We start from the raw sequence: 21,826 nt of genomic DNA, 5'->3' as shown, positions 1-21,826 counted from the left end.
CCGTTTTTGAACAGCGGGCGCAGGTTTATATGGCGGCTGAAACTGAACGACAAGCAAAAGCTTCCCGATTCTCGTTCGTTGTTTAAACTGAATGCCATCATTCACCACATTCGTTGTGACAATAATCACTCTGTTTAAAACGCACTTTTAGAATAGCGCCGGTTTCTATCTAGGTTATGCTGCGTTAAGTCGGAACGATAATCGTTCCGTTACTGACTGCATTTAAACTGAACGACCAACGGGAATCGGGAGGGGGGGGGTTTGCTCGTCGTTCAAATTTTAGCCAGCATGAAACCCAGCGCAATTGTCGGGCAGATTAAACACGGATTCTTCATAGGAGCGTGAAACACTATTGGTGCACGATAACTGCATGATTCTCAACCAGAATTGTGATGACATCACGAGGTCATTCACTCGGCCAAATGAGAATCATCAGATTCTCAGCCCATGTAAAAGGGGCATTAGAAGAGCCCCACCTGCTGTTTATATCCCCAGATAGTCTGCGACTAATGTTAGAATAGAGCCACTTGCTGTTTCTATCCTCCAATATTCCAGGACTAATGTTAGCAGGTGGCGCTATTCTAACATTAGTCCTGGACTAAATGGGGATAGAAACAGCAGGTGGCGCTATTCTAACATTAGGGTCCTTTTAGCCAGGACTATTTTTGGCCACTTAACTCTTTTGAGGACCATGGGACATATTTGTCCCATAGTTTAAAACTGCCCACAAATTCGACTGAATTTTTATTTAGTACAGTATAGCAATGATTGTGAAAAAAAAATAAAATAAAAAAAAAAAAAGAGTGCACATGATGTCATCAGTGTGCACTAAACTTGAACGGGTGAGTTTCTGTATAACTCTTCCTACCAATCTGCTGCCGCTGGGACAGAACAATGTTGGTGCAACATCTACCCAGATATTCTTGTTTCGGCAACTACTGCTCAACAGCCCGAGCTCCACGAGAATCCAGCGCCAATGATGTGACATCATAGAGCCCAAGTCCGACACTACAGAAAAGTAAATGAAACATCGACCGCACACATGATCCGGGGACCAGGGTTCGATAATCTAAAGCACGTTTATTATGTTTGATTTGTACCAGTCTTAAGGCTGAAATATGTGCACCATTCCGAGAATGAGACAGGCGCTCCGTTACTATTTTCCTGGTAGAGGTTTTAATCGGCAGTAAACGTGACTTCCTGTAGCGGACGTCTGAAGGCCAGCATCAAAACAGAATTAAGTCCGTCCGACTAGCCGGCAGCGACCCATGTGCACTTCTGTACAAGTAACGTCCAAGTGAAGGATCAGGCACCTCAGTCCGAAGTATTAGTTGCTAAATTGGTAGACGTACAGGGGGGAAATAATCTACTTAGTAAATTAATTAAAGAACAAAAGTGCAGCTAATTATAACATTTTTGATACCATCGCATTTGTTACATTGCAGCTATTAAAAGAGGTTCATGTGAATTAAAGGGCCACTCCAGTGAAAACACCTTTTTTTCCATCCCTGCCCCCCTCACCTGTCATACTCTCCTCTGTAGACAGCAGTGCAGCCTCCTGTCCGGTACTTATCAGGCACTATCTAGAGTCAGTACCATCTCTGCCTGCTGAGGGGACATTGCCATTACCTTCCATATTCACCTTAAGAAAACTACAGGCCATAAATATATGGTCAGGAGGATGAATTGTGATCTCCTTCATTATGACTGTGTGACAGGAGTAATTCTTAGGTGGTCAGAATGAAATCACATGACCCACCTGAAGAGAAGGACTCCTAGAGGTTCCCAATAGAAAGGAATAACCAAGTTAAAACTAGTTAACAAATATACTAGGGGACTAGTTGCTTAGTTACATAATGAATGAGAGAAAAAAAAAAACACGTCAGGTGGCCCTTTAAAAAAAGGTGAACGATTTGCAACGTGGCACATCATAGAGTTGTTGATCAGGCAAGTGAGAAGTTGGGTGCAGGGTGGGGCTCTATTCCAGATTACTGCCGCCATGTCCAGCACTTCCTCACCAGGTCACCTTATTGTACGGACACTTTGGTTTCTATAGGTTGATGTTCTGATAATCCGCCTCATGTGATCTGAGGGAGAACCTTGGGCGTCGCTCTGCATCCACAGTCCGTTATCAGTAACTACAACACTGGGTAGTGGCATGTGGGGGGTGGGGGTAATAAAATGGGCTAAAACCCTTAATCTTTACAAAAAGAGAAACATTGTGCAATTTAGTGATTTGATCATATTTTCCCAAATGTGCATATTGTAAAATTGCAAGGGATTATGGGAAAGTGACGGGGAACGGAGTAGTATACTGTGAAGGGGCACCGCACCCTTGGGTACGTCAGTTGGTGAGTTGAGAACTTTAATGGACTGCAGTCTTCAGGCAGAAAAAAGTAAGGTGTGAGCTGTTTAATGTCCCGCCTCCCTTATTACCTAATAATCCCTTTAATCTACACAGCGCCCCCTTGAGGTTGACAGTACTGGCTCAAAATTGACATGAGACATACAACAAGCAGCTGGGTGTACTCTTCAGCCCCACACCGGTGATTCAGCGAGTACAGGAAGCCGATGGGAGTATAAGGCCCACACAGCAGCTGAGAGACTCCCAATACAAGGCTGGCAGCTTCAACTGTCTACATTCCATGTGCCCATGCCAGGATCAGCCCTTCGATTGGTCTCGGCATGAGGGGGTTTTAGTCACTGTTGTGCCAGTTCTCCATCTGGCTGTGTGTTAGCGTGATAAGGCTGCTCCTCTATCATCTCACTGTCGGGGGACTCGGAGCGGTGCGGTGACTTCCTAGAAGCGCTCTGTGAGTCGTCTGTGTCTTCATTCGCGGCGGTCGTCTTAGAGGCGATTTTGCCGATATCTTTAACCTCTCGGAGAACGTGACAGGAAGACCCCACCGCCTGCGGCCTGGGCATGTCGGGTGTGCTATCTACTCCTTCGTCTGTATTGATACTCTCTTCTGAGTAGGGAGGAGGAAGGAGTTCTTGTGGTCTAGAAGTGGCGCCTAAACAGTCCGCAAACGTTACCATGCTGTCTGCAGGCACTTGTGTCTGGGTTAAGATGGACTGACGCAGATCTGGAGGAGGAAGGAATAGCGGATGAGAGAGCTGACACATCAGGAATACAAGAACATCTGCAATTAGGAATGTAGCAACGATCAACTCGCTACTTAGTGATTGTGGTGCCAAACTTTTTAGTGTTTTTTTACTAGCTTTTCAATGTTTTTTTTTTTTTTTTTTGCTGTGATAAAGGGGTTTTCTGGACAAAAACTATTGATTGCAGCAAGTGATCAGCGTTGCTACATCTGCATAACATGAGGGATGTGATGTGAGATCGATGCATACAAGATGACAAGAAACTCACCTCTATAGATCACAAGTCTCTTTCTTAAACACGCACTTTAGTTTTTGACAATCCCCTATGATGATTACTTAATTTTGGTGGTGAAGGGTGTCCTACTTTGGATATCCTTCTACTAGACAACACCAAGAGTAGTAAGAGTACATTTACATGGGAAGACTATTGGAGAGCGCCGGGAATCTTTTGGCCATCTGCCTCCATTCACTGTTAATAGGTAGTCGCTCAAAGATGCATTGATGTCAAGGGAGGCCGTCCGAACCGCAGCCCATATGCAATTAACATTGCATATAAGCGCAGGTACCCGCGTCATTGCTAAATAACGGCGCAGGAAATACAAAGGGAAAAAAACTGTACTGTGCATGACCGCCTGGTGAGCCGCCGCGGTGATTTGCAATATGGTAATAGCAGGTATGCATGGACGCCAGCCACAATCTGCTGCAGACCTCCTGCATGCGGAATCCGGCACGGCCTAAGGCTCTTGGAATAGAAGACTTTGGGGCCTTCCTTTGTCCTCTCTCTCCAGATTGGCTGATAAGAGAACCAACAAAGGAGACATTTTTTCTGTGTTTTGAGAGTGACAAATCTTGATTTTCACAAAGTTTGCCGATTCAGTGTTTATAGATCTTAGTCAGATGTCCCGATGGTTACTGAGGTATAGTTATAGGCGGTTTTTACATTTTGACAAATTCATCAAGTTCAGACAAAGATTCAATATTCACAGTACTGACCCTTATTTTTCCAAGACTTCTGCAATACGGCCTGGCATGCCGGATATCAGCTTCTGGCCCAAATCCTGACCGGCGGTAACACATTCTTGCCTAATCAGTGCTTGGAATTTATTAGGATTTCTGTGTTTTTATTCATCCTCTGCTCTTTGAGGATTGACCTCAGTAGCTAATAAAAGAGGAGAGGAAAAAAAAAAAGAGGGAGCGGAGCAAATCTATATACCGATGTGTTGGTTTGAGAATTTTATTTTCGCCTCCCTTATTCTATATATGGGAGTGAGATTGATGGATTCTTGGTATGAGAGGGTGCAGCCAGTCCAGGGAACATCACACCTCCCCAGGAAGACGTGCAAATACATGAGATAAAGTAGGGAAAAAAACGTGGTAGTAGGCGCAATTCCTTTTTACTCAAAGAGGCACGAGATTGGTTTTTAAGCTCGACTCCTGTTTTTATTAAAAATTAATCCAGCATATGATAGACGCGTTTCGGGGCCGTTGCGCCCCTTCCTCAGTACTTTAGCTGGGGACACAGCCAGCAGTGCTCCACTCCTCTGCAAAAAGAATATACCAATGTGGCTGTGTGTCCCCAGCTGAAGTACTGAGGAAGGGACGCAACGGCCCCGAAACGCGTCTATCATATGCTGGATTATTTTGAATAAAAACAGAGGAGTTGAGTTTAAAAACCAATCTCGTGCCCCTTTGAGTCAAAAGGGACTGCGCCTACAACCAGATTTTTTCCCTACATTTATCTCAGTAGGATTGAAATCTGTGGCGCTTCCTGGCCATGGACTCAAAAGTCAATGTTTTGCTCATCGAGCCACTTAGTTTTCACATTTGCCTTGCGCCATGGTGCCCCATCATGCTGTATAAAGCATTCATCATCACCAGATTGCTCCTGGATGGTCGGGAGAAGTTGTTCTTGGAGGATGTTTAGATACCAGAGAAGAAATGGTGAGTACTACCCTGAGTCCTGAGTCTTACCAGCAGCGAAACCATCCTAAGACCATCTATGTGTGGGACTGCCTTTCATCCAGCGGAGTGGGCTCTTGCACAGTTTTGCCTAAGAACACTCCATGAATGAAGAACGGGATCTAAATATCCTCCAAGAACAACTTCTCCCGACCATCCAGGAGCAATCTGGTGATGAAGAATGCTTTATCCAACATGATGGAGCCCCGGGTCACAAGGCAAAAGTGATAACGAAGTGGCTCGGTGAGCAAAATATTGAAATTTTGGGTCCATGGCCAGGAAACCCTTCAGATCTGAATCCCATTGAGAACCTGTGATAAATCCTTAGAAAGGAGGACGACACAAAAACACAGAAAATTGTGATAAACTCCAAGCACGGATTAGGCAGGATTGGGTTACCATCCGTCAGGATTTGGCCCAGAAGCGAATATCCAGCATGCCAGGATGTATTGCAGAAGTCTTGAAAAAGGAGAGTCAACGCTGGAAATATTGAGTTTTTGCCTAAACCATGTATTTGTCAATAAAAGTTTTTTTTTAAAAAAAACATAAAATGCTTCTAATATACTTCAGTAACCATAGAGACATCTGACTAAAAGATCTAAAAACACTGAAACAGCAAACTAGGCGAAAACCAAGTCAAGGCTCAAAGGTCCTGTTAGTCACAGACAGACGTTTCTGCGACTATAAACCAGTTCCATTCACCTGAATTGGGTTGTTTCTGTCAGTAATAAGGGGTTTCTGCAAGTCCTATTCTGCCATTATAGTGATGGCGTGTGTTAAAAAACGTGGTCAAACGCATTGTTTTATAGACTGGGTGTGAGAGAGTGGCCTGCGATGTGCCTAATGTACTCAGAGGAGCACGTCCTAATATATTAGGCGCATCTAAGTGCTTCTTTGCACCTACAAACTTAGCTTCTGCAGAATTTGTAATTTATAGTCAATCTGGCGAGTTACGGGAAGCTCCGCCCTATTGTCACCACTTTGCAGAACTGGCTAGAAAAGACAAAAGTTGTGCCCTTTTTGCACATATACACTATGTGACAAAATTTGCACCTTTTACAACTGCAGAACCCAGGTGTGATATTTTGTAAATGTGCCCCATCATTCTCACAGCGCAGATGACTTACTCTCTTTGCGTTGCTTTTCTGCCTTCCTCTTGCAGATCTGTGCTCGGAGTTCGTTTACGTCTGTCTGGCGAGCTTCTACAACCCTCTCGCTCTTCTCTACCTCTTCACAGATCGCCTACAATAAGGGCATAGGGTGAGTTTTAGAGTTTAACAACTCCCGCCTCATCATTTTGGTTGATGACTCCTTACCTGAACCTTCTCCTGTAATGCGTTATAAACCTGATAAATTAACCGGATGTCCTTCATTACACCATCTTTGTCAAAAAAATTGGTACTAAAGTGAGAAAAAGATAAAATAAAGGCTATAAAAGAAACATACGGTGGTCAATAAAATATACTGGACCTCAACTACTAGACTGGACGCCCAGAACTCAGAAACACGCCCCCTGCTGTAAACAGGCATATCCTATAGCATGTCCAAATGTTTAGGCTGTTCCTACAAATGACAGGTCACTGAGCAGACCTCTAAAAGGGGCAGCAGCTGAAGAGGAGAGGAAGAACGGTGGGGAATCCTAAGGGTAATCCTCTGGTAATTATATCGACAAACTTAAACATAAACTGATAAAAAGCAAGTAGGGGAAGTAGGTTACAACAAAGGGCAGAAATCCAAATGAGACTATATAAAAGATACCAGAATCTGGGGGGGGGCTGTGCTCTTACTCACTGTTCAGCCGTATCAATCCACCAGAATCAGGGATCATAAAGACAGGTGATCTCTAATGTCGATGTACTTCTCACTGCCTATTGGTAGAGCACCCGCCCCGAAAGGGGTGACCCCACCTCTCAATAACTATAATTTGCAAGAAAAACGCATTGTGGTACAAGTGCTTTTCATGTGCGAGGGGAAAAAAATATATATATATATAAAAAAAATTTTATTGTATATTTCGAGAGGAAAATGTAAGGATTGTAAGGATGGGGGACGAGGACCCCTGTTTCCGAGATCAGTGAGGGGTCTCAGCTGTGAGATGCCTGCTGATCAGCAAGTTATTCCCCACGCTGTGAATAGGCGACAGCTTGTAATCTTGGTACAACCCCCTTTAAATTTACATCACTGAGCCAAGTAAGCGGCGACATAAGTTTACAGTGGGCAGTCGCAAAGTCGTTAAAGATTAAATTACTAATATGAAAAATTTGATCCCACATCTGTGACGCTTTGGGCCCCCCTCCCCCCATAGCAAATGGACCCCCCAAAAACAGTGCATAATAAAAATGAAATGTAAAAAAGAAAGTCTTTACAAAAGATAAATATAAAATCCCCCAAATGCAAACAGTAATTGCAGCAGACCGGCACTGTGTGAAGACCTTACAAAACACACGCTGTCACCCCAGTGTGGTCACTAGGAGGCACTATTGTGTCAGACGCTACACAGGGGTACACGTCGCAGTAGCTCACACAATGGGGGTCACATTCCATGCTGCTACAGTGTACATACTTACCCATGTTCTTTGATCACTTTGGCATAATTCTGTGAGGTGTTTGGCACTGATGTCACTTTGTATTCCTGCTGACTGGTTGTGCCGAGGTTTGGAATTGTTAGAGAAACTCTCTGATTATACCTTCGGGGGAAAAAAAAACAAGAAAAACTAGATCTTAGTGCATCAAATGAAGTAAGACTAAAGGGTGGAACCACTTTAAAGCGTAACTGTATTTTCAATAAACTTTTGACATGTCATAGGGACAAGTCAAACGTTTTGATAGGCGGGGGTCCATGTGGCGAGACCCTCCCCCCCACAATGGCTAGAACAAAGCAACAGACCACCCTTCAGCAGGCACACTCCTGCTCGTTAGCTGAAGACAGGCTCAACAAAAAAATCCCATGGTCAGCTAGATAATGATAATGCTCGGTCGAGTGCTTCGCTGCAGCGATCAGTGGTGGTCTCCGCACCTGAATCCCCGCTGATTAAAGTCTTTGACATGTACTTTCAGCAGACTGTTTATACTTTGAAGCAGGGTACACCATCCTACCAAATGTAATTGGACAACTGGGCAAAAATGAAAAGTAGTATTTATTTCCATATGATAATACTGAGCAGGCCTCCTTTAGGATGAAGGGAATCCCCGCCATGGCAGAGGATCTCAGTTCTTCCAGCTGCTGCCGACGGCCCCATTCAAAACAATGGGCGATACCGCAGAAAGCTAGGACATGCTTCGATGTATATCCTGCATAGAAATCGCATTGTGGTGCCATGCAGGAAAACATTGGCCAATATGTATGACCCCATTCAAAAGAATAGGGGTTCACATTGGTGCGTCTCGCAACGACAAATCTTGCGCAGTTTTCACGCTATTGTAAAGGAAGCCTCAGGGGGGATTTCACATCTGCTGCAGGGATTCCGCTTGTCTGCTCTGTTCGGGAAGCAGGAAAAGGGGAATCCCCGTGGTCGAACCGTTCCATCTCTGGACGCAACCTGGTTTTTGGATGGAAGAGAAGATGCTGCTTGCACGTTTCCTTCCGGTATTTTCAGCCGGATCTGGTTCCGACACGAATGTAAATCCGGCCTTATACTGTGGGTTTCTCACAGTTTAGCCCTTTGCACTGAACTCAACAGTAGTGCCAAAGATTAGCTGGGCACTTATAATACGCCATCTCCGCCAGTCCCAGAGAGACGAACGAAGCAGTAGAACACACGCGATCACGGCTTATTCATACAGGGGGACATAAAACCCCTGTTCTTGCGACCAGTGGGGGTTCCGAGGTCAGAGCCCCACCGATCAGACACTTGTCCTATAAACAGGTTATATTCACAGGACTACCTTTAAACTTATTATAAATAGAGATGAGCAAACCTACTCGGCCACGCCCCTTTTTCGCCCGAGCACCGCGATTTTCGAGTACTTCCGTACTCGGGCGAAAAGATTCGGGGGGCGCCGTGGGTGAGTGGGGGGGTGGGGGGGTGGAGAGGGCTCCCCCCTGTTCCCCGCTGCTACCCCCCGCTCCGCCACACTTCCCCCCCCCCCCCCCCCCGAATCTTTTCACCCGAGTACGGAAGTACTCGAAAATCGCGGTGCTCGATCGAGTAATTACTCGAAACGAGTAGGTTCGCTCATCTCTAATTATAAACCTAATTGACACCCACCTGCGATTAGGCCTAAAGAGCACATATTCCAAGGCATGAGTGGAAGTGTTGGCAGTAGAAATGAAGCTGATGAGCAGGAAGACGAGGTCAGGAACACCAAGGAGGCGCGTGAGCTGCTTGTGCAAAATCTGTTCTCTATACGACATCTGCTGCTGGGTGTTTCTCCGAAACTTGTACCAACCAATCACGTTCTGCCAAGGAAAGACAACAAACATGTTTGATCACGAGATACGTCATATACCCAGACCATGACGGCAAGGATTAGATGTGGAAGGGGCTACTTTGAAAGACCATAGAATCAGTGGAACACTATGAAACTACAATCAGATCGTGTATCAGCACCACGAAGATAAAGGATCATTTACCCAAGACGCCACTCCTGCCAACGGTCACTCCTGATCATTGTCCAATGTTACATGCCCAGCGATCAGACAAAGGAGAAAAGGCTGGTTTGTCATTCAACACCTTTTATGTGCACGGAAAAACTATAGTTCTATAGTTTACAATTGCTCATTGCTATACAGCTTGCATATTCATGATGAGAGATATAGATATATGCGTTTAAAGAGTGCCATCTGACATACTAGATCATCCATTAAGAGCCGGTCATGTTACAGACAGATTACTGGGACCATGTAAGCACTAGGAAAGTTCACAGCACACATGAATGTACCCATAGGCCCCCAATTACATGGTTAAGGCCAAATACAAGCATGTCTCCATTGTGTTAGTATTAGAGACGAAAAGATTTGGGGGGCGAATCTTACACTTGCGATTACTTCTACTATATTCTGCAATACTTCAGTACTGCAGCACATACAGATTTCTGATATTGCCCATCAGGGTTTGATAGACCTGGGAGCCTTCAGTAGGCACTGAAATGCCATGTATACCCATCTGCAAACCCTCTCTGATCGTGCTGCAGGGGTTCCTGAGGGAGAGCAGGAAGAGGTCCTCCTCCTTCCCACTGACTAGGCATGCAGCCAGCTTCGACTGCAGCAGTTAACTGTTGCGACCAGAGCTAACCCCGATCGTGGTAGTCACCGGCAGCTGTCAAGAACAGCTGACAGTGACTGGGTAAAAAGCGGACTCTGCTCCCGAGCCCGCTCCATACATCCTTCATGGCTGCTTGACATAAATTTACTGTCAGCAGTCGTTAAAGTGCAACAAACACCATTTTCCTTATTGCACAATACACATTTTTTTTAGCACTGTGACTAATGGCCAACATGCGGCTACACGGTGGCATATATCAGGAAGTATCCCCAATGTATACCTCCGTCGTCTAGTTGTGAAGAGCCTATCCCATCATGCTTTGATATTGCGGCCTCCAATGCAGATACAAAAGTTACACGATCTTAAATAACAAAAATGACCCCTACTTTTCGTCTGTCCTTGAGAATTCGATCGAGGCTTTCTTCATTGACAGCGCCCGTGTAATCATAGAAGCTGCAGGAACAAAGACGTAAGTTGTGAACAAAGGATCTCTAAAGCATAGGTAAAGAGCCTGAACTGCTACAGCCCGGACCGGCATCAGGCCATCAGGTCACGGTGACCCTTTCTGCTTCGTTTAATTGTAAATCTCCCCTCTCACTTCTCAGAATACATTGATTACTCACATCCTTGTCACCCACCCTGGTGCCACGCACACACACACACGCACACACGCCACCCACCCTGGTGCCACACACACGCACGCACGCCACCCACCCTGGTGCCACGCGCACGCGCGCACACACGCCACCCACCCTGGTGCCACGCGCACGCGCGCACACACGCGCCACCCACCCTGGTGCCACGCGCACGCGCGCCACCCACCCTGGTGCCACGCGCACGCACGCGCGCCACCCACCCTGGTGCCACGCGCACACACACGCGCCACCCACCCTGGTGCCACGCGCACACACACGCGCCACCCACCCTGGTGCCACGCGCACACACACACGCCACCCACCCTGGTGCCACGCACACACACACACACGCCACCCACCCTGGTGCCACGCACACACACACACACACACGCCACCCACCCTGGTGCCACGCACACACACACACACGCCACCCACCCTGGTGCCACGCACACACACGCCACCCACCCTGGTGCCACGCACACACGCCACCCACCCTGGTGCCACGCACACACACGCCACCCACCCTGGTGCCGCGCACGCACGCACACGCGCACGCACGCACACGCCACCCACCCTGGTGCCACGCACACACACACGCCACCCACCCTGGTGCCACACACACACACACACACACACACACACACACACACACACACCACCCACCCTGGTGCCACGCACACACACACACGCCACCCACCCTGGTGCCACACACACACACACACACACGCCACCCACCCTAGTGCCACACACACACACACACGCCACCCACCCTGGTGCCACGCACACACACACACACACGCCACCCACCCTGGTGCCACGCACACACACACACACACGCCACCCACCCTGGTGCCACACACACACACACACACACACGCCACCCACCCTGGTGCCACGCACACACACACACACACGCCACCCACCCTGGTGCCACGCGCACACACACACACACACACACACGCCACCCACCCTGGTGCCACGCACACACACACACGCCACCCACCCTGGTGCCACGCACACACACACACACACGCCACCCACCCTGGTGCCACGCACACACACACACACACGCCACCCACCCTGGTGCCACGCACACACACACACACGCCACCCACCCTGGTGCCACACACACACACACACACACGCCACCCACCCTGGTGCCACACACACACACACACACGCCACCCACCCTGGTGCCACGCACACACACACACGCCACCCACCCTGGTGCCACGCACACACACACACGCCACCCACCCTGGTGCCACGCACACACACACACGCCACCCACCCTGGTGCCACGCACACACACACACGCCACCCACCCTGGTGCCACGCACACACACACACGCCACCCACCCTGGTGCCACGCACACACACACACGCCACCCACCCTGGTGCCACGCACACACACACACGCCACCCACCCTGGTGCCACGCACACACACACACGCCACCCACCCTGGTGCCACGCACACACACACACGCCACCCACCCTGGTGCCACGCACACACACACGCGCCACCCACCCTGGTGCCACGCACACACACGCGCCACCCACCCTGGTGCCACGCACACACACGCGCCACCCACCCTGGTGCCACGCACACACACGCGCCACCCACCCTGGTGCCACGCACACACACGCGCCACCCACCCTGGTGCCACGCACACACACGCGCCACCCACCCTGGTGCCACGCACACACACGCGCCACCCACCCTGGTGCCACGCACACACACACACACGCGCCACCCACCCTGGTGCCACGCACACACACACACACGCGCCACCCACCCTGGTGCCACGCACACACACACACACGCGCCACCCACCCTGGTGCCACGCACACACACACACACGCGCCACCCACCCTGGTGCCACGCACACACACACACACACGCGCCACCCACCCTGGTGCCACGCACACACACACACACACACGCGCCACCCACCCTGGTGCCACGCGCACACACACACACACACACGCGCCACCCACCCTGGTGCCACGCACACACACACACACACGCCACCCACCCTGGTGCCACGCACACACACACACACACACGCGCCACCCACCCTGGTGCCACGCACACACACACACACACACGCGCCACCCACCCTGGTGCCACGCACACACACACACACACGCGCCACCCACCCTGGTGCCACGCACACACACACACACACGCGCCACCCACCCTGGTGCCACGCACACACACACACACGCCACCCACCCTGGTGCCACGCACACACACACACACGCCACCCACCCTGGTGCCACACGCACACACACACACACGCCACCCACCCTGGTGCCACGCACACACACGCCACCCACCCTGGTGCCACGCACACACACACACACACACGCCACCCACCCTGGTGCCACGCACACACACACACACACACGCCACCCACCCTGGTGCCACGCACACACACACACACACACACACGCCACCCACCCTGGTGCCACGCACACACACACACACACACACACACGCCACCCACCCTGGTGCCACGCACACACACACACACACACGCCACCCACCCTGGTGCCACGCACACACACACACACGCCACCCACCCTGGTGCCACGCACACACACACACACACGCCACCCACCCTGGTGCCACGCACACACACACACACACGCCACCCACCCTGGTGCCACGCACACACACACACACACGCCACCCACCCTGGTGCCACGCACACACACACACACGCCACCCACCCTGGTGCCACGCACACACACACACGCCACCCACCCTGGTGCCACGCACACACACACACACACGCCACCCACCCTGGTGCCACGCACGCACACACACACGCCACCCACCCTGGTGCCACGCACACACACACACACGCCACCCACCCTGGTGCCACGCACACACACACACACGCCACCCACCCTGGTGCCACGCACACACACACGCCACCCACCCTGGTGCCACGCACACACACACACACACGCCACCCACCCTGGTGCCACGCACACACACACACACACGCCACCCACCCTGGTGCCACGCACACACACACACGCCACCCACCCTGGTGCCACGCACACACACACACACGCCACCCACCCTGGTGCCACGCACACACACACACGCCACCCACCCTGGTGCCACGCACACACACACACGCCACCCACCCTGGTGCCACGCACACACACACACGCCACCCACCCTGGTGCCACGCACACACACACACGCCACCCACCCTGGTGTCTCACACTCGGCTGACACAAGTATTGTCTACAAGCAATGACCATAAAGAAGCCCAGAGAGATCACATATAGACCGTAGCCCCCCCACCAGTAATGGAACAAGCACATGGCGGACGCCTACCTGAACAGTTTCGTACAAGGTTCATGCCTATGGATCTCTGCAAAGTAAGAAGATCAGCTAAAATAGTTTCCCCAAGGCACTGAGGACGCAGCGAGCGGCAGACAAGGTAGACGGGCAGGAGATCCGCAGGACGACTTACCGATAACTTGTAGTAGCTCTGTGTTACTGATCTGAGAATCGCTGATGGAGAACGACTCCTCCTGTCTCACCTCTCCCAGTAAGAATCCTTCCTGCAGGACAGACAGAAGATGTTATGGACACGGCTGGGAGGGGAAAACTAAAGAGTTAAAGGGAACTCGTAGGTCGCCTCGGACGCAAAACACAGGCAGGGCTCCGCTGATTGCAGCTGGCACCTGGGCTCCTCGATTCAAAGGTCGGACTGCAATCAGCCTTTTGGTGGGGTGGGGGACCGACATACACGAGAACCACAGAGTTCGTTTACCCAGCGGATTCAGATGCAGAATACTTGCAAAGTCCGTTTGTACAACTGCGGCAGAAATCCGCAGCTATTCTGACGCCATGCGCGGAATTTCCAACGCATTTTCACGCTGATCCACAAGAACTAACAGGTTTTAGCAGAAATAAGTGACACGGTGACCATTCTGCCTGTGGATTTTGCCCATTGACAGCGCTGTAGTCGCACGTGGCATAGTAGGCACTGACTTCTGCCACAAGGATTCCATGGCAGACTCCGCCATGTCAGCATCCCTGTAGGGCGCGTTCACATGTGCGGCTTCTGTTCAGGTTTTTGGATGCATATTTTAAAGCGGAACCCAGAAGTGGATCGGAAAAAAAGAGGGGACGCCGTGCCCATCCGTTAGGGCGTATTTACACGGGCGATATTCACGCACAATTCATTGTGCGGAACTGGCATATGACAAGAACCTATTATCTTCAGCGAGGGGTCCTCCAACATGGCCTCCCGCGGGTACCGGTCAGACTCATGAGGGCCCGATGTCCTGCAGTGGGACACTTGCTCACAGCCTGGCACCGTGCAGCTCGGTTGGCATTTGCCACGTCTGGGTGACCTGGACTCCAGCCCCCAGTGGGTCGATGACTTCAATTTCCACTGACTGACAAGACATCATTCTGTTGGGCGCCCGAAGTGTTCCAATGCAGAATCCGGCTGCGGCGACAAAAAAAATGAATGAATTGCGTAGGTTGCAGTCGCTGACTAAACAGCGGACAAGAGGCGGGCACACGGGGCTTACACCGAGGTCTACGGTAGGAGAACCGCACGCTGCCAGAAGCCAAGGAGGCAGATAGTCTGCAGAGATGTGTAACGCTGGAACAGAACGCCGGCGGCCATGATTTGACATGGCATCGCGGTACAACGCTGCGTGCCCCCGTGTAGCTCTGTGGTACATTCAGACGTTATGGATTCGCGGTGCGCGTTCCACGCCGCAGGAAATTACGTACTACACACGGACGGGGGAGTCGTAACGGAACGGACAAAATCCATGAGGAAATATTAGCGTGCGGTGGACTGTCAGGTCCATAAAATGTCGCTAAGGCCTCCGTCACGCTCGCTGTGCGTCTGAGTTGTGCCCAGGATGCTCGGGCGCAAAGCATATTGGACACTACTGCACCCGCATGGAGCTGATCTGACCCAGCGATGGCCGCCGGGCGCCTCACACCATCGTGGTCCGAGGGGTGCAGGAAGCGGACGATGTGCTCTACTCCTCCATCGAGGTCTGATAATCCGGCACTTGTATGTAGCGGGGGGTTACCGTAACCAGACGGCGGGATAGATGTGGGTGTCATTCACAATCTGGGGGACTTTGGCACAAATCCACCGCAGATTTTGCTGTTTCCCCGGAAGGCGCCGGCGTCCGCAGGGTTTTAGTGCAGGATTTTCTGCTACGGAAATCTGCATCAATTCCACTACATGTCAGAAGAGAAGCGGCAGCGCGAGAGCGGCGGTGACATCAGCGCGAGAGCGGCGGTGACATCAGAGCGAGAGCGGCGGTGACATCAGAGCGAGAGCGCGAGGGCAGCAGCGCGAGAGCGGCGGTGACATCAGAGCGGCACCGCGGGGGCAGCAGCACAAGAGCGGCGGTGACATCAGAGCGGCACCGCGAGGGCAGCAGCACGACTGCCGGTGACATCAGAGCGGCACCGCGAGAGCGGCGGTGACATCAGAGCGGCACCGCGAGGGCAGCAGCACGGCTGCCGGTGACATCAGAGCGGCACCGTGAGGGCAGCAGCACGGCTGCCGGTGACATCAGAGCGGCACCGCGAGGGCAGCAGCACGGCTGCCGGTGACATCAGAGCGGCAGCACAAGCGCCGGTGACATCAGAGCAGCACCGCGAGGGCAGCAGCACAACTGCCGGTGACATCATCACGGCTCCAGGAAATACACCAACCATCCCCTACAACGATGCTGCGAACAGCATGGCGGATCTCGCCCGTCGTCCCGAGTGACCACCTACGGATGTACTGAGGGCAAGAAACCAGCGAAAAGCCGCCACTCACCCGACGCCACAACCTGCTTGTTATGATGTCATTAACACGGCGACGCCTTCATCGTGACCCGGCGACCCGCCTGTCACGCCGTCACCCACCCGGCGACCCGCCTGTCACGCCGTCACCCACCCGGCGACCCGCCTGTCACGCCGTCACCCACCCGGCGACCCGCCTGTCACGCCGTCACCCACCCGGCGACCCGCCTGTCACGCCGTCACCCACCCGGCGCGGCAACTTGCCTGTCACGCCGTCACCTACACAGCGACATCTTCATCGTGACAGGATGCACCAGCCCGCTTGTCACGATGTCACCAACATGATGCCCAGATGCCCTCATTAGTGATGTCACCCACAACTCAGAGACCTGCTTGTAATGACATCACCCACACGACGCAGTGCCGCCCTCACGATGACGTCACCCGTGCAGCAGACACGCCCTCATCATGATGTCACCACACAACACAGATGCCCTCCGGTAACGGCCCCCACACCGCATACATGTTCTGGCGGCGCTGCTACATACATGTCCCCCCGCACACAGCTCTCCACTCTCGGCGCCGCCCGCTAGTCCGGCAGGAGGGGCTGCCGACTGCCTCCGCCGCCGGGATCTCCGCCACCACCGGCGGGCAGTCAGCGCTCATCCCCCCGCAGCCCGGCCTGCCGCCACTTACGTGATCCGAGCCGCTGTTAGCGCTGTGATAACACAAGGAACTGAACGTATAACCCGAAATGGAAGCCGCCATGATGGAGAAGCCGCTCCCTCCCACAACGCAGCGCGCCGCCGCCCTGACATGACGTCACACGCACGACGCGCGGGGGCTGCTGGGAGTTGTAGTCCGCGGCCCTCTGTGCTTAGAACGTGCTTGTAGTCCCTCTAGTATGCGACCTGGATGTCAAAGCCTGCAGTGCTGGGACTTGTAGTGCTGCTGACTTCTTGTACACAACCTGCAGCAGTGTGTCTGTTTAGGCAAACATGGCTCCTCTCTTCCCTATACAGCGCCACCCTTGCCCATGGGTTGTGTGCGGTATTGCAGCGAAGGCAGGGCTCAGATGGTCGTAATTCGCACTGCGACTTTTCTTGCTTGCGTATTTCACGCACTTTGTATGATCGACAACATGGCCGCCTACGGCAGATTGGAGCAACGTATTATGTGTACAAAAACCACACACGTAATGCGCTGGGACCATTCGCTCGTGCGACCGCGGCAAAAGTCCCATTGAAGTGAATGGGAGCTGAGCTGCAATGCCAGACACAAATCATAGACAAGGGGGCGCTGTGTTAGGAAGTAAGCAGACACGTTTTTCTAACCCCGGACGACTTTCCAGTGAAAATTGCAAGATTTCAGATAATCACATGAAGAGTAAATAAAAAAAACACCAAAAATTCATAAAAAACATGCAGCTGCGTTCCTGCAAGTTCTGTGCAATATCGCTACGTTTTCTCATGGCGATATCGCGACTTTGTAGCGCTCTTTTGCCAGGATTTTGGGGGAGCTACAAATATAAGACCCACCTTGAATATAAGCCCTAGGTGCACTTAACTCCCCCCACAAACAACACATTACCTAAGAGGCGCTGTCCGCTCCGCCGCACTTGTTTGCAGTCTTCAACCGCTGCTTCCTGATTGGGGGTTTATAAATCCTGCCTCCAGGAAGCACTGACCGGCTCAGCTAATCACTGCAGCGCTCGATGAACCAATCGCAGCCATCGCATTGAATGGCTATGATTGGTTCATCAAGCGCTGCATTGATTGGTTGTCGAACGCCACGGCTCAGCCAATCAGAGTCAGTGCCTCCAGGAGGTGGGATTTATGAACCCCCTAACCAGGAAGCAGTGGCACTTTAGGCCTCATTCACACAAGCATTGCGACTTTACGCCGGCCACATCGCGGCCGAAAATCGTAACAGTGAAGAATAGCCGCAACTGAGTCCCGAGATTAATTAGTGTTTTCTCGTCATATGAATGAATGAATTGGAATCCGGCGGTCGCGATATTCGGCTGATGGTTTATCGCGGCTAAATAGCCACTAAAAAATGGTCGTGTGAATACGGCCTGAAGGTCAGTTCTTCGTACCGGCTTACGTGGCACCTTCGGCCATGACACGTTGCCCGGCCCAAGATTATAGTACAGCTCTGAGATACTGCGAAGTAACGGAAGTGAATGCGGTCGCTTTGTGACTCGCAAGCTGCCAAGTCCGCGACTCGATGATTGCGAAAAAAACGTTTGCACTTCTTGTGATTGTCAAAACTTAGTTTGTGATGGTGCAGGGTAAGGATGAGCGAGCATACTCGCTAAGGCACATTACTCGAGCGAGTAGTGCCTTAGCCGAGTATCTCCCCGCTCGTCTCTAAAGATTCAGGGTCCGGCGCGGGCGACAGGTGAGTTGTGGTGGGGAGAGAGAGATCTCCCCTCCGTTCCTCCCCGCTCTCCCCCGCCGCTCCCCCGCCCGCCACCGGCCCCCGAATCTTTAGAGACGAGTGGGGAGATACTCAGCTAAGGCACTACTCGCTCATCTCTAGTGCAGGGCGATACTGCGATCTTTGGCGCCATGACCTGTGTCACAGCAAAGTCGCCATCTTGCTTTCTTGCGTAGGAAGTACAATTGCTCGCCATATCCTCTCTCCCCGGCTGCGAGGACGCGCTTACAGACCTGCTAGCAACCAAAATATAGAAAAATGGCCGTGCGTTCCTTAGTAGATCATTGGAGGAAACAACCGCCCTGCGTCTAAGGCCTTATTCACACCAGTCCACTATAAACGTCTTTGTGACCTCCATATGCGTTTGGCGTGCCCATTCTTTATGGCCAAGTCTCATCCATTTTTTTCTCGTGCACATAAACAACTGAACAAGAAAAATGGAGCGCACGCGAACGCCTCAGTTTTTATTTGCATATCCAATGACCGGAATGGGTGAGCCTTAACCCCTTAAGGACCAGGCATATTTTACGGATTTTACCAAGGTGGTGGTTTTACTGCCCTATTTTTTTGCCTCCAGCTACCAATATGATTTTTGCTCCATTTTTTCTGCGACATATAGGGTGATTTTATTAATATCATTTTTCACTGCCTTTTTTCCGTTTTTTAGTTTTATTGGGGGTAAAAAGCTAAAAAACAGAAAATATTCTTTTGAAATTTATAGTTTTTTTAAATTAGTATATCTAGACTACAATAAAGTATGGGAATGGGTTGTTCATTTTGTTTCGGACGTTTTGATACTATATACCGTGTTTCCCCGAAAATAAGACACCCCTTGAAAATAAAGCACCCCCTGAAATTTGCAGAAGTCCCAAATATAAGGCACCCCCCGATAGTAAGGCATAGTAAAGTGTGCAGGCAAGTCAAGAGGCCTGTCCCCTGCTGCCATCCCCGTTGTCTCCTACCTCCAGATGTATAGGTAGATCTGCAGACAGTCTGCTGTTATCCTGTCCCTGCTGTGCTGTACGAGTGTGCTGTTGTGAGCTTCCCTTGCTGGCTGGAAAAGTCCATACTGTACGTTCTGTTCCTGCTGTACATGTCTGCTGTGATGAGCTCCCCCTGGTGGCCGGAAGCTGCAATACCATCCCTGCTTACAAGTGGTAGAGGAACTTCTGCCTGCAGACAGGTACATTACTTTACAGCCCTTATTTTTTTATGGCTCTGTGTGTGAGTTGGGCAACCTGTGTGTGATTCTTAAGGCTGGGTTCTCACAGAGCGTATTTCCAGCAGAAATGTCGCAGTTTGGCCACAGCGATAAACAGCGAGATTTCCGCCAGGAAAGCGCTGCTTCAAAACCCACGGCACTCAGCCGCTTGTTTTGAAGCGACCTGGCTGCACGCTTTTCCATTTCTGTGGCCGGTGAATCCGCACCATACCACCGGCTTCTCCCAGCTTTGCCGTGACAGATTTGCTGTCCCATGTGGACGAGATTTCTGAGAAATTTCGTCCACAAAGCTGGCCAATTGAGGGATTAGCGGCCACAGACAGATTTGCCGCGGCGAAATGAGACACCCCCTGAAAATAAGACGTAGCGCATATATGGGAGCAAAAATTAATATAAGACGCGTCTTATTTTCGGGGAAACAGGGTATGTGTGGTTTTGGATTACAGGGCGCATATAGAGACGGTTTTGGTTGGCGTCGGCTTTGGGTCACTGGCAGAGCTGATCATGGTCTGAAGGAACTCTGCAGCTCTGCACTAACAGGGGGCACCCAGTGGTCACGTGATAGCCAGGTCGCATAGCGGAACTAACACTTTCACTTCTTAGTACGTAACACTTAAAAAACGCTTCTCCCTCCTGCTCTGGGTCCTTGGCTTTGCCTGACAGCTGGGGACCCAACCTGTTCCTGCTTGATTGCAGAGGCTTTAATCTCCACTATATTTCTACTATCGGCGGGGATTAAAGCCCAGGACCAAGCGCAGTAAATTTACCGTGCTTGGTCCTTGAGGGGATAAGTGAATTTTCCACAGGCAGATATTCTGCCTGTTATTGACTGCTGATCGGCAATATAGCACATCAATCGTCACTTGTTGCTGCCATTTACACGCAGCAGATAATATGATCTGTCGCCCCCATACAGATTGCATTACTTGGCAGCACATCTGGTAATATTACGTAACTTTACAAGATGGAAAACCCATTTAAAAATCATTACAGACCAATTATCATCCCTAATACAGCAATACTTTGTGTCTAAAAGCTACAATATTAAAGGGGTTGTCCAGTTGTAAACTATTGATGGACGATCCTTAGGATAGGTCATCAACAGTAGAATGCTGAGGGTCCATCACCCAGGACTCTCATCAGAATTGGCGCTTTAGTGCACAGAGTTGATTTCTGCAGGAAGCAAACAGCTCCATTCTCATTGCAGTGGCCAAGCCTGGTATTGCAGGCTAAGTTCCCATTGAAATGAATGGGTGTAATACCAAGCCTGACCACTACAATTGGACAGAAGCTGTCCTGCATAAATCAGCTCAGTGCAAGAACACACCAGCTAGGCAAACAGTTGACTGTCAGGAGGTGCCAATTAACTATTGATGGCCAATCCGGAGGATAAGCCATCAATAGCTTACAACTGGACAACCCCTTTAATGTTCACTGTTTAGAAAGAAATCTGTGAAA

General features: G+C 51.1%; 1 protein-coding gene across 1 annotated transcript; it reads right to left on the bottom strand.

Moving 5' to 3' along the window:
- Positions 1 to 1,060: 1,060 nt before the first annotated feature.
- On the bottom strand, positions 1,061 to 17,515 carry ABRAXAS2 (abraxas 2, BRISC complex subunit). The gene is made up of 9 exons (XM_066601172.1): positions 17,401 to 17,515; positions 14,402 to 14,492; positions 14,263 to 14,299; positions 10,655 to 10,721; positions 9,273 to 9,463; positions 7,632 to 7,751; positions 6,381 to 6,465; positions 6,192 to 6,306; positions 1,061 to 3,086 (listed from the first exon to the last, which is right to left on the bottom strand). The coding sequence occupies exons 1-9, from the start codon at positions 17,470 to 17,472 to the stop codon at positions 2,701 to 2,703; spliced, it is 1,164 nt and encodes a 387-aa protein (XP_066457269.1). The 5' UTR covers positions 17,473 to 17,515; the 3' UTR covers positions 1,061 to 2,700.
- Between the last annotated feature and the right edge of the window lie 4,311 nt (positions 17,516 to 21,826).

The sequence above is a fragment of the Eleutherodactylus coqui genome, chromosome 4 (assembly GCF_035609145.1).
Source record: "Eleutherodactylus coqui strain aEleCoq1 chromosome 4, aEleCoq1.hap1, whole genome shotgun sequence".
NCBI lineage: Eukaryota > Metazoa > Chordata > Amphibia > Anura > Eleutherodactylidae > Eleutherodactylus > Eleutherodactylus coqui.
This window is presented reverse-complemented; position numbering and strand designations above follow the sequence as displayed.